Raw genomic sequence first — 15,086 nt, 5'->3', positions numbered from 1 at the left:
GATGCGAGGCTGAGGAAGACATAGATAGAGATATAGAAATACAGTCAGAGATAGAGAAACTCATACTTTCAGCAAAGGGGCTGGAAAGAGACAGAATGAAGAGAGAATGGCAGCCAGGGAGACCTTCCTGCCCTTGGGAAGGGGCGACTGCCTAATCAGGGGAGGGCCTGGAAGTATGGGGGTGCAGGCCAGTGCTCAGAAAAGGAGCCCTTAGACACTGGGCCACCTCCTGAGTCCTATGACACATGATTTCAACACTTGTTATTTATGGATGTTTGCTGAACAACTTTTTCAGGACTCCAGTGTTCCTCTAATGTTTAAATCTACCCACCGCAGGGTTCCTGGTCAATGTACTGGCAGTCTTCAAGTAACCTATTTTCCTGAGGCTGTCCACTATTAACCACCGCAGAGGTGGGAAACACAACAAAGATGAGTGTGGTTACTGTCCGTGACTTCGGAGAGAAGGCACAGGCTGGAGATGCAAATAGAAGCTATGCTGAGAACCAAAGCCCTTCCTGAAGATGCCTGTTACAGAACGGTCTTCTAAGGCGTTAAGCACAGTGATGCTGTCTTTTACCTTGAGATCACCTTTGGAGGAACCCTTGAGACCCCATTACAGTTGTGACCTCTGGCCTGCAACATGCGAAGTCTGCACACCACTGCACCAGTTACCTGGGTATCACTGGCACAAAGCACTGACGAATAGACAGGGCAGATGTCAGAAATGAACAACAGCTGTTCATAACTACCATCCGATCCCCACTGTGCATTTTGATGTTGATGTTCAAGTCAGACATTTCAATACAATTATACCAATTATACAATAAAACAGCCTAAACTTGAAGTTAAGCCTCTGTTGAAGCTAGGATAATGCTGAAGCATTTTATCTTTAAAATATATTTTTAGACAATTAGACTAAAATAAAATAGAAAGCTTGTGAAAAGAAAACTCCAAATAAATTTCACATGGAGTTTTTTTTTTCAAATTTCATCAAATGACACTACTGGCTTTCACAAAGCTGTGAAGGAGTGCTCATCTCACCATAATCTGTCTCCACTTTGCATCTTTTAATACTGGTTAGAAAAAGAATCGAATTTAAAACCTAAGTTAGCTGGGTATGGTGGTGCACACCTTTAATCCCAGCATTCAGGAGGCAGAAGTAGGAGGATCACTGTGTGTTCAGGTCAGCCGGGGCTAGAATGACATCCTACTTAAAAAAAAAAAATCAAAAAACAAAAAATATAAACCTACAGTAGAACTCACAATCCAGTCTTGCAATCTACTTTTGAAATGGGCACATAAAGAACACAAAATGTTCAATACGCTTATTTTAAAGTACACACTCTCAAGGACATTGTCCACTGACTAGACACATTCTACACTGCATAACAATAACCAACAGCCGGTAAGGCTCCTTCTCTGCTCTCTTAGCTTCATGACACTGGATTCCCCGTCCTACCTTCTAAGTCTTAGCAGACTGAGCCTGGAGTTTCTGCTGCTTCTCCTTCCCTACCAGCCCCACCTCTCCTCTCCTCTTAGTGCTGCTCTTATGTCCTGTCACCCGTGCAGCTGAATCCACACTCCAGGGAGACAACTTGGATTCTGTTGCCCCCACAGGGTCTCACTAGCCCATCTGGCCTCAAACTTATGATCCTCCCACCTCTGTCCACCAGTACTGGGATTACAGTTGTGCATCAGTATGCATGGCTCAGAGACTACTTTCTAAAATGGGGATCTGGTAAAGACATCCTGTTTTTAGGCCATTTACTGGCTCTTCAATGACTATTGGGTAAAGTCTAAGTCTCTCAATGTGGCTTTAAGGTTTCTCGGGCTCTACTCTAACTTCTCTCCCCTAGTGTTGTTTCTCATTCAGCACCACCATACTCTGGCTTGAACTGTCGATTCGGCCGTCCCACACCTCCCTCCAGCCGCCGCCTCTCTGTCTTCGCCCTCTTCAGCAATTCTTCATCTTTCCTCTGTACTTCTCAGACAATGCTACCCTAAAACTACTTTGTCTACGTACTGCCCCCCCATATTCTCTATCTAGGACAGGCCAAGGAACTTATCTATACTGTTTCCTTTGAATTTCTAAAAGTATTTTTATTTATTTGCCAGGAGAGAAAGAGAGAAAGAGAGAGAGAGAATGGGCACGTCAAGAGTCCCCAGCCTTGCAAGTCATTTCCAGATGCACGTGCCACTTTGTGCATCTGGCTTTACATGGGGGCTGGGGAATCGAACCCAGGTCATTAGGCTTTGCAAGCACACATCTTAAATCCTGAGCTGTCTCCAGCGTCTCTGAATTTTTGATACTAGACAGAGTGTTTCTCACTTCACTAACTATGGCATTTTCTGCTTAAGCACTACATCTCACTGTTTAAAATGAGTAAGACTGTCCAAAGCTGATAAGAATATAATTTTAAAGGAACAAGCTAAAAAATTTATGTTCAATGTCCTATAAATTTGGTAACTTAAGGCCTGTTTTGCTCTTTGAATTGTTTCTGTGGAAAAGGCTGTCTGCCCGAGGCAAAGCTCTCCCCCTCCCCCTCCCCGCTCTGCTCCGGCACTGCACTGCAGCAGCACGCCCGCTCCTCCCGCGGCCCCAGCCCTCTACAATTACCGAGGCAGGCTGGTTACTCCCTGCCATCCCGCTCCCAGCAGTCGACCACAGCGCTGGGTCAGCATGTCCTCAGCTCCCCCTGCTCCTACTAAACTACCAGTTCGCAGGCGCTCATGTCAGCAGGCTCTCAGCAGGATCCTCAGCCACCCCTTGTGAGTTGGACTGTGAAGCCCAGAGTTCACTTCCAAACAGGCAAGTTAGGTTAGGCGATTGATGTGAGCAAGCCTTTGTCTATTTTGGAGAACTTTATAGAGAATCATTTTTCCATCTCATGATCACCCTGTTTCCTGTGTGCCACCCCACCTCAATGCTTTCTTGTCCAAGTCAACAATGTCATCTGTTTCCCTCCTATTTTTTTCTACATTTTTGTTATATGTGTGTGTGTGTGTGTGTATGTGTGTATGTATATGTATATATATACACACACACACACATATATACGTACATACATATACATATACATACCTGTGAGAGAGGGAGAGAGTTAGTACACCGGGGCCTCTAGCCACTGCAACTCAACTGCAGACGTGCGCTTCACCTAGTGCACGTGTCACCCAGTGCCTGTGTCACCTGTGAGTCTGGCTTATGTGGATCTGGGTGGTCAAGCACGGATCCCTGGGCTTCAGAGGCAAGCACCTTAACTGCTAAGCCATCTCTCCAGCCCTCCTCATGTTTTTTTTTTTCTTCTTGTTCTGGAAACAAGGGCTCACTCTGTAACCCACACTGCCTCTGAACATGTGATCCTCCTGCCTTAGCCTCCCAAGTGCTGGAATTACACATACGAGCTACCACACTTCGATGTCATCTGCCAGCTTTTTAAAATTTATCTCAAGCATTTACTGAAGTCTTTGGTACAACTGATTCTTTTCAGTTCCTAACACATACCATTGGGCACATTTTCCTTCCAAGTAACAAATAAACTAAGCTTAAAAGTTTTCACAAATCATCAAAAGCAGTCCAACAATGGCTCAGTATGTCAAACCTTGCTATTTGTAGTACAAAATGTATAATACTTAAAACAGAATAAAACCTACTGCATGAGCCGACCCATCTATGCTCAGGCAGAACAATGGTGCACAGTAACAAAACACACAAAGGTACGAGACTTTCTCCCCTTGGGCACATTTGTGGGATGTCTGAAGTTGGTAGTGAGAGTCAAGTCCAAGGACTCTATTTGGACAAAGCAAGAAAAAGTGCAAGGGCAAACAGAACAGGTCTGCTGGACTAAGTACTATAGAGTCCACAGCACCCCAGAGACTTGGCTAAGCTGCATCTCAAGTCTCTCCTCTGCCCGCCCACTCCACAGGCACCGGGCCCGAGGCCGCTCTGCGGGCCTGTCTGCGCTCAGGGAACGACACCTGCAGAGTCACTTTGTAAGTTGTCTGACAACTCACTTTATGATCAAAATTCCCTTCTATATGTTATCACCTGGCCAAGACACTATACTTTCTGACACCTCTATTTTTATCTTCATTTTATCACTATGCACATACAGAGTCAGATGGCACACACAATTTCAATCTCTTTTTCATTCATCCATCCAACATACATTTAAGAGGATCTTGTCTTTAGTGCTACTTTTTAGTGATTCACTGCCAACCTTCTTGGCCTTACCTATCTCTAAACCTTCTTAGTCTAGATTCTAAGTGGCAAAAAAACTTTAAGAATGAAATCATACCAACTTAGCAACAAAAAAAATTGTTTTTGAGGTAGGGTCTCACTCTAGCTGACTTACAACTCACTTCATAGCCCCAGGCTGGCCTAAAACTCATGGTGATCCTTCTATGTCTGCCTCTTGGGGGCTGGGATTAAAGGAATGTGCCACCACTCCTGGCCACTTTGTAACGTTTTAATACCATCTTTTTTTTTCTTTTTTCTTTCTTTCTTTCTTTTTTTTTTCCAGGTTGGGTCTCACTCTAGCCCAGGCTGACCTGGAATTCACTATGGAGTCTCTCAGGGTGGCCTCGAACTCATGGCAATCCGCCTACCTCTGCCTCCCGAGTGCTGGGATTAAAAGTGTGTGCCACCACGCCCGGCAAACAGCATCTTTTATAAATAATAACATGTAGTTTATAAGCCAAAGAGAAACTTGACTTCTCTTGAGATTAAACTTTACTAAACTGTAAAATATAAGAATTGTTTTTGACTTACAAAACATGATGACTATATTGTAAAAAATGTTTTATTGCTTCCTTACCAAAATAACCGTTACTATATTTCAAGCTTGATTTCCCCTCCTTTCATTATCTTAAAGAAAGTTAAAATCATTTTTACAAAATGATATAATAGCACAATTATTGTCCTCTGCTCTCCTTATCTAGCTTTTGCCCCATCTTAAAGTAACAAACCTAGAAATATTAAATACATACATATGTTATACATTAGCATCTGAGGTAATGAGTGAAGGGATTTTGAATGCCAGTGCTGCCATTAATTGCTATAGAAATACGAATGCAGAGTATGGCACTAACCACAGCCTCTTAAAAGCAGCTAAGCAAGGAAGTCAAATGCAAACATCCACCATGAAGAAACAGGAACAAAAATTACCTCATTGCCTGTGCCACAGTGACACCAACTGGCCAATCAAGTTATTGCAACTCCATAAACTACCAGATGTTTTTGGAAGACTTTAAGTCCCAGCATTCCAGAGGCAGAGGTAGGAGGATCACCAGGAGAATTTAAGGCCAGCCTGAGACTATATATAGTGAATTCCAGGTCAGCCTGGGCTAGACTGAGATCCTTCCTGAAAAAAACAAAAAAACACACAAAAAAGTGGAGCACATATTGACTAAACTGAACAAAGGAAGGACCATATGAGTAAAGCATCTCAGAAAATGGATTGTGGCTCAGATAAACAAGGCAGCTTTGGTGGCACATACACACCCAAACTCTGATGTGAAGCAATATAGCGGATACCTTTTCTCCACGGAATTGTATCTACTGAAGTAGAAACGAGGATTTGTAGTTAAGCCCAACGGACAGCACTGGGGCAACTGCATAGCATTCATGACTGGGGAAAACCCAAACAAGCGTGACCTCTACTTCATGTCTCAACAAGAAGCCTCCGGACCGCTGTGAGAAGCACGGCACAGGCGGTTCAAGGCCCACAGCGCCTTCAAAATAAGAGATGAGTAGGTTCACGTAGAACACAAAACGCACACTACAAAAGGAAAGACTGACAAGTTCCTTTACTAAAATTAACAACTCTGGTCAGGAGGATGCTGTACACCTGTAACTCAAGCACTAGGGAGACTGAGGCAGAAAGAATGCAAACCCTGCTCCTTGAAAGGCCGTCACAGTGACTAGGACCAAACATTATATACACATATGACTGTGACATAAAGAAAACCAGTATCTTGTAAAATTAACATTCAATACTTTAAAAAGCAAAAAGATAGAGTAAAAAAGCCTGATATAGCACAAAAGTATCTGTAGTACATATCCGAACAAGAATTACACCCAGAATACAAATTCCTACAAATGAATTAGAAAAAGGCACATACCCAACAGAAAAATGGGCAAAAGACTTGAAAAGCCACTTCATAAAAGTTAATATAGAAATGGTGCTCCAGATACTTGGCATCAAGACTCGTTAGGAAAACGCTTGACGGGACATGATGATCAGCACGCTTTCACCAGAGCGGCTGAAAGGAAAACGGGTAGCGCAAGAGCCGCTAAGGACAGCGGCCAGAGCTCCCTTCAGTCCGGCGGTTTCAACTGCTTGTTAAGCCCTGTGCAACTGGCAACTTCATTTCTGTTTCTTCAAAGAAAGAGCTGGCGTGTGCAAGACTGGTAAAAGCAGCTTCCTTCACGATGGCCATGGATACAACTTAGGTACAACTTAGGTATCCACCAACCAAAAGAGACACATAAAAGGAGACTGTAATATAACTTAACAGAGTGAACTACTTTGACTCTATGATAACTCTAACAGATATAATGTTAAAGAAAAGCCAGTTTAAAAAGTACAGACTAAGCTGGGCGTGGTGGCACACGCCTTTAATCCCAGCACTTGGGAGGCAGAGGTAGGAGGATCGCCAAGAGTTCGAGGCCGCCCTGAGACTACAAAGTGAATTTCAGGTCAGCCTGAGCCAGAGTGAGACCCTACCTTGAAAAACCAAAAAAAAAAAAAAAAAAAAAAAAAAAAAGTACAGACTAGGGCTGGAGAGATGGCTTAGTGGTTAAGCACTTGCCTGTGAAGCCTAAGGACCCCAGCTCAAGGTTTGATTCCCCAGGACCCACGTAAGGCAGATGCACAAGGGGCGCGTGCATCTGGAGTTTGTTTGCAGTGGCTGGAGGCCCTGGCGCGCCCATTTTTTTTCTCTCTCTCTCTCTCTCTCTGTCTCCCTCTTTCTCTGTTTGTTGCTCTTGAATAAATAAATAAAAATAATTTTTAAAAAAGTACAGACTAGCTGGGAGAGGTGGTGCATGCCTTTAATCCCAGCACTCAGAAGGCAGAGGTAGGAGGACCTCAGTGAGTTCAAGGCCACCCTGAGAATACATAGTAAATTCTAGGTCAGCCTGGGTTAGAGTGAGACCATACCTAGAAAAAACAACAACAAAAAAAAAAGGAGGAGGAGGAGGAGGAGGAGAAGAAGAAGAAGAGTAAGAAGAAGGCGGCACAAATTGTGTGACTCCCCTCAGGTACCGTAGTTCAGGAAGAATGAGATGCTACCTGCAAGCTGAAGAGGGGGACACAATGTAACCGCAGCAAACTGGGAGAGGGGTGTACACTGTAATCACGGCACTTAGGGACTGAAGCAGGAGGATCACAAGTTTAAGGACAGTCTTAGCTACATAGAGAGACCCTGTCTCAAAAGAACAAAAATAAGTAAGACAGTCTAGGTGGATTTACAGCAGGGTGTCATCCTAGAAGGGGGCACTGCCTTGGAGAGGGCGGCGAGGGAGCTGGCAGAGCTCCTGGAAGCGCTCTTGTTCTCGTAAGGAGCTGTATCTGTGTTTCCACTACATATAGCCAGACTCCAGCAACAGTGAGGAAGAAAAGAGACTTCAGGCAGGTGACTCTGCAGCCTGAATGCAGGTTCTCCTTTCTTTTCTTTCTCCTCCTCCTCGCTCTCTGCAAGACATCAAACCTGGGGTCTCAGGCACGCTAAGCACACGCTTCTCCACTGGGCATACGCCCAAGTCCCACAATACTTTGCATGTATGTTGTATTGTTATCAGGTAAAGGTCCTGACCCTTCAATGGATTTTCTTTTTTTTTTTGAGATAGAGGATCTGGTTGGCCTGGAACTCACTATGTAGACTAGGCTGACTTTGAACTTGTGATAATCTTCCTGCCTCTGCCTCTTAAATGCTGGGGTTACTCAGCTTGCCTGTTAGGATGTCCATTCCCTGACGGTACGTATTTCTGTTCACTGTTCTATCCTGAGTGTGTGGCAGCTACAAATAGTGGCAGAAAAAATTGTAAAGGGCACATTTACTAAAATTTAGATTAAGAAATCATTTAAATCTTGGCATACTGAGTATTTGGGATGATCGAAGTCTATAAAGGAATTGGTAAAGGATATGGAAGTTTTCTTGTTATGTAGGTTTCTCTTTGATAACTAAAGTATAAACTTCATCTGCATGCTCAGAACTTGAGTCTCTTTCTTCAATGAATCTCTTTATTTTGAGACTTGGGTGCCCAGACTCAAATCAAAATACTTGCAAGTAAAATAAACAACTATGACTTAGACATGGTCTGTCCCTTTTGAAACTCATGCTATCAAGGTGGCGGTGTTCAATAGGGGAGAGGTGCCTTCCTCGAGATGCTGGGTTCTCTCAGGAGCAGTCTTCCTCACATGGACTGGCTCTTTGGCCCTCCTCTCTTCCACCTGCACTCATCTGCCATCAGACACGCCACCCTCCAGGTAATGCCGCCTGTCCCAGTACAACACAGCATGGGCACCTCAACAAAGGCCGTCACCGGATCGTGAACTTCCCCAACTCCAGAACTGTGCACTGAATAAACCTCTTGGCTTTGTAAATTATTCAAGCAGCAGGTATTGATTCCAGCAACAAAAAACAGACTAAGACATACCAAATCTCCAGCTTGAAGATGGTTTTTTCAAGACTGGTAAGGCAAAAATGAATGAAACGCAATGAAACTTTCAGTATAAAGTGATCTACCTAACCAGTGATTCTTAACCAGAAGTGAGCTGCTCCTCGCTCTTGGGGACGGTTACCAATGCACACACAGTTGAGCCTGTCAGAAAAGAAGGCGCTCCTGGCGGCCAGCAGGAGGCCAGAGCTGTGCTAGTTGGCCTACAAGGTACAGCTGTTCCCTCCCAACCAAATACTATCCAGCACCGACAGACCGACAAACCCTAGACTAAAATATCACCTTGGGTCAAACTTAAGGGCTTTACTCTTATATATGAAGCAGAATCCTACCTACACTTTTAAGCAATTCAAAAAGCTTTCAACCATTACTTTTTCAAGAACATGGAAACCGTATTTGCAGTTACTGAAAGTTTATGAGTGTCATTAGAAGGATGCTTAATCCCAGAAGCAACAACTATCACTGTATTTCTGACTATATAAGGCATATTTACTGATCTCACTTAATATCCTCATGAAAGAAAATATGATTTTCATAATGAAAGGAAAACTAGAAGAGCTCACACATCCTCAAGATGACAGTGTTGGGACTGGCATAGCTGAAATGTGAACTCAGATTATGTCCAAACCCAGGTGTTCACATTAATAGGCATTAAGTTCAGTTTCACCTGGGAGGCAGCTCAAAATTAAAAGCAATGGGATAAGGGTGCAGCTAAGCAGTAGAGTGTGTTTTGTGTACTTGGCCTGCACAGAACCCTGAGTCTGACCCCAGCATGTGCATGCGTGTACACACACACACACACACACACACACACACACAGCACCTCAAACTTCCATTTCTTTCTGAGTCAAGGATGCCATTTTTAGGATGCTAACAGAAAAGTCGTGAGCAGCTACTTAGAGATTATGTACATTAAAAAAGAGATTAGACAATATTAAGTTTTGAAAGGAAAAATCTCTATTTAACACTAATGAGAGATAAAATTAATTTTAAAAATTAAGTAACTTTATATAGTTATATCCCCAAATTGTCAGACTCTCATTCTGGTTAATGACTTAAAATTTTAGTTGATTATTTAATTAAAAAAAAAAAACTATTTCTGAAGGGGGGGAAACTTACTTATTTCTGAAGGGGGTATTCTTGCCACAAAATGCATGTGGGGGGTCAGAGGCCAATACCAAGGTGTCTGTCTCCCCTTTCTCTAAGACAGGGTCTCCCGCCACTGCAAATACCTGCCAGACTGCAAAGACGGGCCACAGAACCTTGCCCGTGAGCTTTGGATTCTGGCGGCTCCACCTCCCATGGTCATAGGCGGGTTGGGATCACAGACCATGTGCCACTTGGCATCTGGCTTTACTGAGTGCTGGGGAATTGAGCCCAGGCACAGCAGGTTTTGCAAACAAGTGCCTTTAACCACTGAGCCATCTCCTCATCTCCCAACTGATGATTTGTTTATCTATTTCTGAGATGAACAGCAAAGTTTAATCTTGGCAAGTCACTATCACAGCCTACCTAGCTAACCCATTATAACATCAGATTCTTGGCAGGACAGTATTCCTATGTTGAACTTTTGTCTACTGCTTTCAACTCAACATTTAAAGGGTTGCCGTGGCTCTGTGCGTTCAGAGAAGGGACAGTGTCCTTACCCTGTGGTAGCCGTGTTCGTGGGTGTCATCAACTTCTCCATTACTAGTCACTGGGATCTCTGCTGCTGGATGTTTGGGAGACTCTTGAGCCATGGTAGACCTAAGGAAAGAAAAATAAATAAAATTGAGAAAAGAGGATAAAAAGTCATGCCAACATGCAAATGGAAGAACTACTACAGAAAGCCAAGCTCAGTCAGTAACTCATCTATAGTGGGTAGACATAACAAAACATATTAAGCTTTTGTACCAGAAGAATTTAGATTTTATGCTGTAGCTTTATAGTTCTAAAAGTAAACATTTTAAAAGGTATCTGTTATTTATTCATTTATTTAGTGTATACACGTGTGCCATGGTGCATGTGTAGAGGTCAGAGGATAACTTTCAAGCCAGCCTTCACCTACCACCTCATTTGAGTCAAGGTCTTTCACTGTTTGCCACTTGTACATGAGCTTCTGGGAAAGTCTCCTGTCTGCCTCCCTCTCACCTGTCCTGCGATCACCGAAGCTCACCACAGCTCCCAGTTCTTACATGAGGTCTGAGGATCTGAATTCAGGTTGCTGGAGTTGCACAGTAAGCACTTTATCCACTAAACCATCTCCTCAGCCCAGTGTATCATATAAAACATTCCTGGGGCTGGGGAGATGGTTCAGTGATTAAGAACACTTGGCTGCACAAGGCCTGAAAGTGCCTGAGTTCACCTAAACAGCTGGGCGCACCATGCACGTCTGTAACCCAAGTGGGGGTGGAAAAAAGACATAATTATGGAGGACAGGAGGTGGAGCTAGAAGACTCACACACAGGGAGAGTGGCTTTGTAGCAGGGGTAAGAAAGGAAGAGGTGCCTAGGATGCCCTTCTTCCTCTTCACCCCTCAATCTATGACTTGGGCAACTAGAACGAAGAGAAAAGAGAAGGCTTATGTGCCCTGGAACTCAAAGACTGAGTTCAGATATAGACACCTGAGTGGAAGAATGTCTGCCCAGGGCTGGAGAGATGGCGTACGGTTAAGCGCTTGCCTGTGAAGCCTAAGGACCCCGGTTCGAGGCTCGGTTCCCCAGGTCCCACGTTAGCCAGATGCACAAGGGGGCGCACGCGTCTGGAGTTCGTTTGCAGAGGCTGGAAGCCCTGGCGCGCCCATTCTCTCTCTCTCCCTCTATCTGTCTTTCTCTCTGTGTCTGTCGCTCTCAAATAAATAAATAAAATTTAAAAAAAAAAAAAGAAGCAGATGCAACAGATGTAGCACTTTAAAAAAAAAAAAAAAAGAATGTCTGCCCAAGCCCATAAGGAACTTCAAAACACGAGCTTAGGACTGCAGGCTAAAGACATAAATCCGCAGGCTATCACCACGGGCTGTGGGTGGCATGAAGTAAGAGCAGCAAGAGAACTCAAGAGGAGCATCTATAGAACATTAAAAAGCAAAGGACACTGTAAAAAAGGATGTGAAGGAGAGCTGATGGGCTCACGATGTTGACACAGCAGAGAAAATAACAATGGTGTAACTACGGATTGTTCTAGTTTGTGACTTAAAACAGAAAGCAAATACTCTAAAAAAAAATAATAATAATGATGATAGACCAATGCCTATGTTGTAGTTTGGATGGGAAATCTCTCCCATGGGCGAATATGCTGGAACACTTGGTCCTTTGCTGGTGGCACTGTTTTTGGAGGCTGTGGAACCTTCAGGTGTCGGAGGTGGCAGAAGTGGGTTACTAAGAGCGAGCCTTGAAGGTTTTACGCACGCACGCATGCACAGATTTAATTTTAAAAAGTGGTTGCAAGTTCCTGCCACCACGGACTGAGTCACTCTCCTAAGGCTTCCCAGCATAATGGACTGGATCCTCAAACTTCCTGGGTTGCTTCTGCCAGGCATTTTGTCACAACATCATAATAGCAACTAACTCAACCACACTATGGTATCAAGCTGGTGACGGGAATACTCAATTGTCAAGACATTTACAACCATTCTCACCATTACCCATTTTCATTTCCAGCAAAGAATCACTAACTATTGGGAACATCACTGACTAGCAATTGTAACACTGGATACTACCATGTAAGTTGCATTAACATGTAACATACTAATCAACAGAATAAGACTCATGCCAAGAACTCCATGTATATTTAACAAACAGAATCTCCCTGCTTCAAGGCTCATACTATTTAAAGTCTTTCACAATGGGGTCAAATTTCTAAAGATTCTCTACTACTAAATCTTGTTATATTTGGAACATAAAATGCACTCTGCTGCCTCTAAACATTTGCCCAAGCTGTGCTCAATATGCAAATATTTTTGCTTTCTTTGGGCTCCAGTATCCCCCGCAACAACACTCACTTTCTCCTTGGAGACTGTGGAGCATGAGAAGGGTAAGGTCTCTGGAGTGCGGGAGACCTGGGTTAAAACCTCAGCTCATAATACAACAGCTGCTTTCCTTTCTCCGCTATAAAGTTAAAAATATATACGCATCTTGAATAATACTTGAGGAATTCAGGGAGTATTTAAAGCACTTAAGAGTAGCTAGAACACATGCAGCAGGCATTCAATGGATAAAGAATGATGCTTCTGGGGTGCTGGTGTGCATCAACTGGCTCTTCAAATAAAAAAAAAATTCCAATTTTAGTACCTATTTCTGTGGTTTAACAATATTGACTGAGGTCAGGCTCTCGGGCTCCTGGCGTGCCTGTGCCGGGCACAGAACAGATGTTCAGTACCCACTGTGATGGAGCATTTTGCCACAGAGGTGCCACAGTCAGGGCTGCAAGGAGGGATCGGTGGGTGCAGGGTTTGCCACACAAGCACGAAGGTCTCAGTGTGGTTCCCCAGCACCCATGTAAAAGCCAGGTGCAGCAATGGAGCCTCTAGTCCCAGTGCTGAGGAAGCAGAGACAGGGGCATTCCCAGGGCAAGCTGGCTGGCTAGGGAAGCAGAATCCGTGAGCTCTGCGTTCCGTGAGTGACTGTCTCAAAAAGTAGGTGGAGAGTGAGGAAAGAAGTCACCCAGTGCTGAACCCTGGCCTCCACATGGCATGGACTTGTGCACCCCACACTCACGCACCCCCCACATGAACATGCATACAAATGCAAACCCCAAACATACACATATGCAAAAAATAAGTAACACAGGGCTGGAGATATGGCTTAGGGGTTAAGGCACTTGTCTGCGAAGCCAAGAACTCATGTTCAGATCCTCAGGTTCCACCTAAGCCAGACACAGTGATGTGAGCGCGCGAGGTCGCACACGCGCACAAGGGGCACAAGCGTCTGAAGTTCGTTCACAGCAGGCTGAAACGTCCTAGGGTGCCCATTCTCTCTCTCTCTGTCTCCGAATCTCTCAAAATAAAATAGCAGAAAAATAAATAACACAACTTTTAAAAAGAAAAATCAATTAATAGAGAAAACAGATATGCCACAGATACAAGCAACTTGAGAGTACAGGCACCAGTTATTATTTAAGAACATGTAGGTTTCAAGCACATCTCCCTTTGGGGTGTGAGCAAGTGTGTTCACATGTGTGAGGGCACACGTGCACGGAGGCCCCAGGTCAACATGGGGCTTTCCTCAGTAACTCTCCACCTTACTCTGTGAGACAGGGTCTCTCACTGACCCAGAGCTCACTGACTCAGCTAGACCAGCTGGCTTAGAGATCTACTGTTTCCAACATCCCTGAGCTGGGATTACAGTAACACAAAACCATGTCCAGCTTCTACGTGGCTGCTGGGGATCGAAACACAGGTGCTCGTGTGTGTGCAGTATGCACTGTACCACTGAGCCATCTCCAAGCCCTACTCTGTTCTGAACATGTGTATTTAATCATAAGGTTTATGTCATTTAGGCTTTAAAAATAGGGGCTGGCTTACAAATTCTTGAAAAATTATCAATCAGCTCATGCAGGTCAGTACAAGCCAGCTCCATCCACTGCTGCACCACTTCCAAGCTGCTAAAAGACCACTAGGCACACAGTCTGGGTAGCAGGTAAAGGATCACTAGGCACACAGTCTGGGTAGCAGGTAAAGGATCACTAGGCACACAGTCTGGGTAGCAGGTAAAGGATCACTAGGCACACAGTCTGGGTAGCAGGTACAGGATCACTAGGCACACAGTCTGGGTAGCAGGTAAAGGATCACTAGGCACACAGTCTGGGTAGCAGGTAAAGGATCACTAGGCACACAGTCTGGGTAGCAGGTAAAGGATCACTAGGCACACAGTCTGGGTAGCAGGTACAGGATCACTAGGCACACAGTCTGGGTAGCAGGTACAGGATCACTAGGCACACAGTCTGGGTAGCAGGTAAAGGATCACTAGGCACACAGTCTGGGTAGCAGGTACAGGATCACTAGGCACACGGTCTGGGTACCAGGTAAAGGATCACTAGGCACACAGTGTGTGTAGCAGGTAAAGGATCACTAGGCACACAGTCTGGGTAGCAGGTAAAGGATCACTAGGCACACGGTCTGGGTAGCAGGTACAGGATCACTAGGCACACAGTGTGTGTAGCAGGTAAAGGATCACTAGGCACACAGTCTGGGTAGCAGGTAAAGGATCACTAGGCACACAGTCTGGGTAGCAGGTAAAGGACCACTAGGCACACAGTCTGGGTAGCAGGTACAGGATCACTAGGCACACAGTCTGGGTAGCAGGTACAGGATCACTAGGCACACAGTCTGGGTAGCAGGTAAAGAATCACTAGGCACACAGTCTGGGTAGCAGGTAAAGGATCACTAGGCACACGGTCTGGGTAGCAGGTACAGGATCACTAGGCACACGGT

At 44.6% G+C, this 15,086-nt stretch overlaps 1 protein-coding gene across 9 annotated transcripts in view; it reads right to left on the bottom strand.

The window, feature by feature from the left end:
• Nucleotides 1-15,086, bottom strand: part of Arfip1 (ADP ribosylation factor interacting protein 1) — a 110,027-nt gene that overhangs the window by 58,129 nt on the left and 36,812 nt on the right. For all 9 annotated transcript variants that reach the window (XM_045130935.1, XM_045130932.1, XM_045130936.1 and 6 more), the window contains one exon: nucleotides 10,327-10,426. In XM_045130935.1, coding sequence (XP_044986870.1) covers nucleotides 10,327-10,419 — 93 coding nt within the window. In that variant the 5' untranslated portion in view covers nucleotides 10,420-10,426. Of the gene's footprint in view, nucleotides 1-10,326; nucleotides 10,427-15,086 lie in introns of those variants that run through there.

The sequence above is a fragment of the Jaculus jaculus genome, chromosome 12, assembly GCF_020740685.1.
Source record: "Jaculus jaculus isolate mJacJac1 chromosome 12, mJacJac1.mat.Y.cur, whole genome shotgun sequence".
In the NCBI taxonomy this organism is placed as follows: Eukaryota; Metazoa; Chordata; class Mammalia; order Rodentia; family Dipodidae; genus Jaculus; species Jaculus jaculus.
Note: the sequence above shows the minus strand (reverse complement) of the source record. Positions and strands in the feature narration are given on the sequence as shown.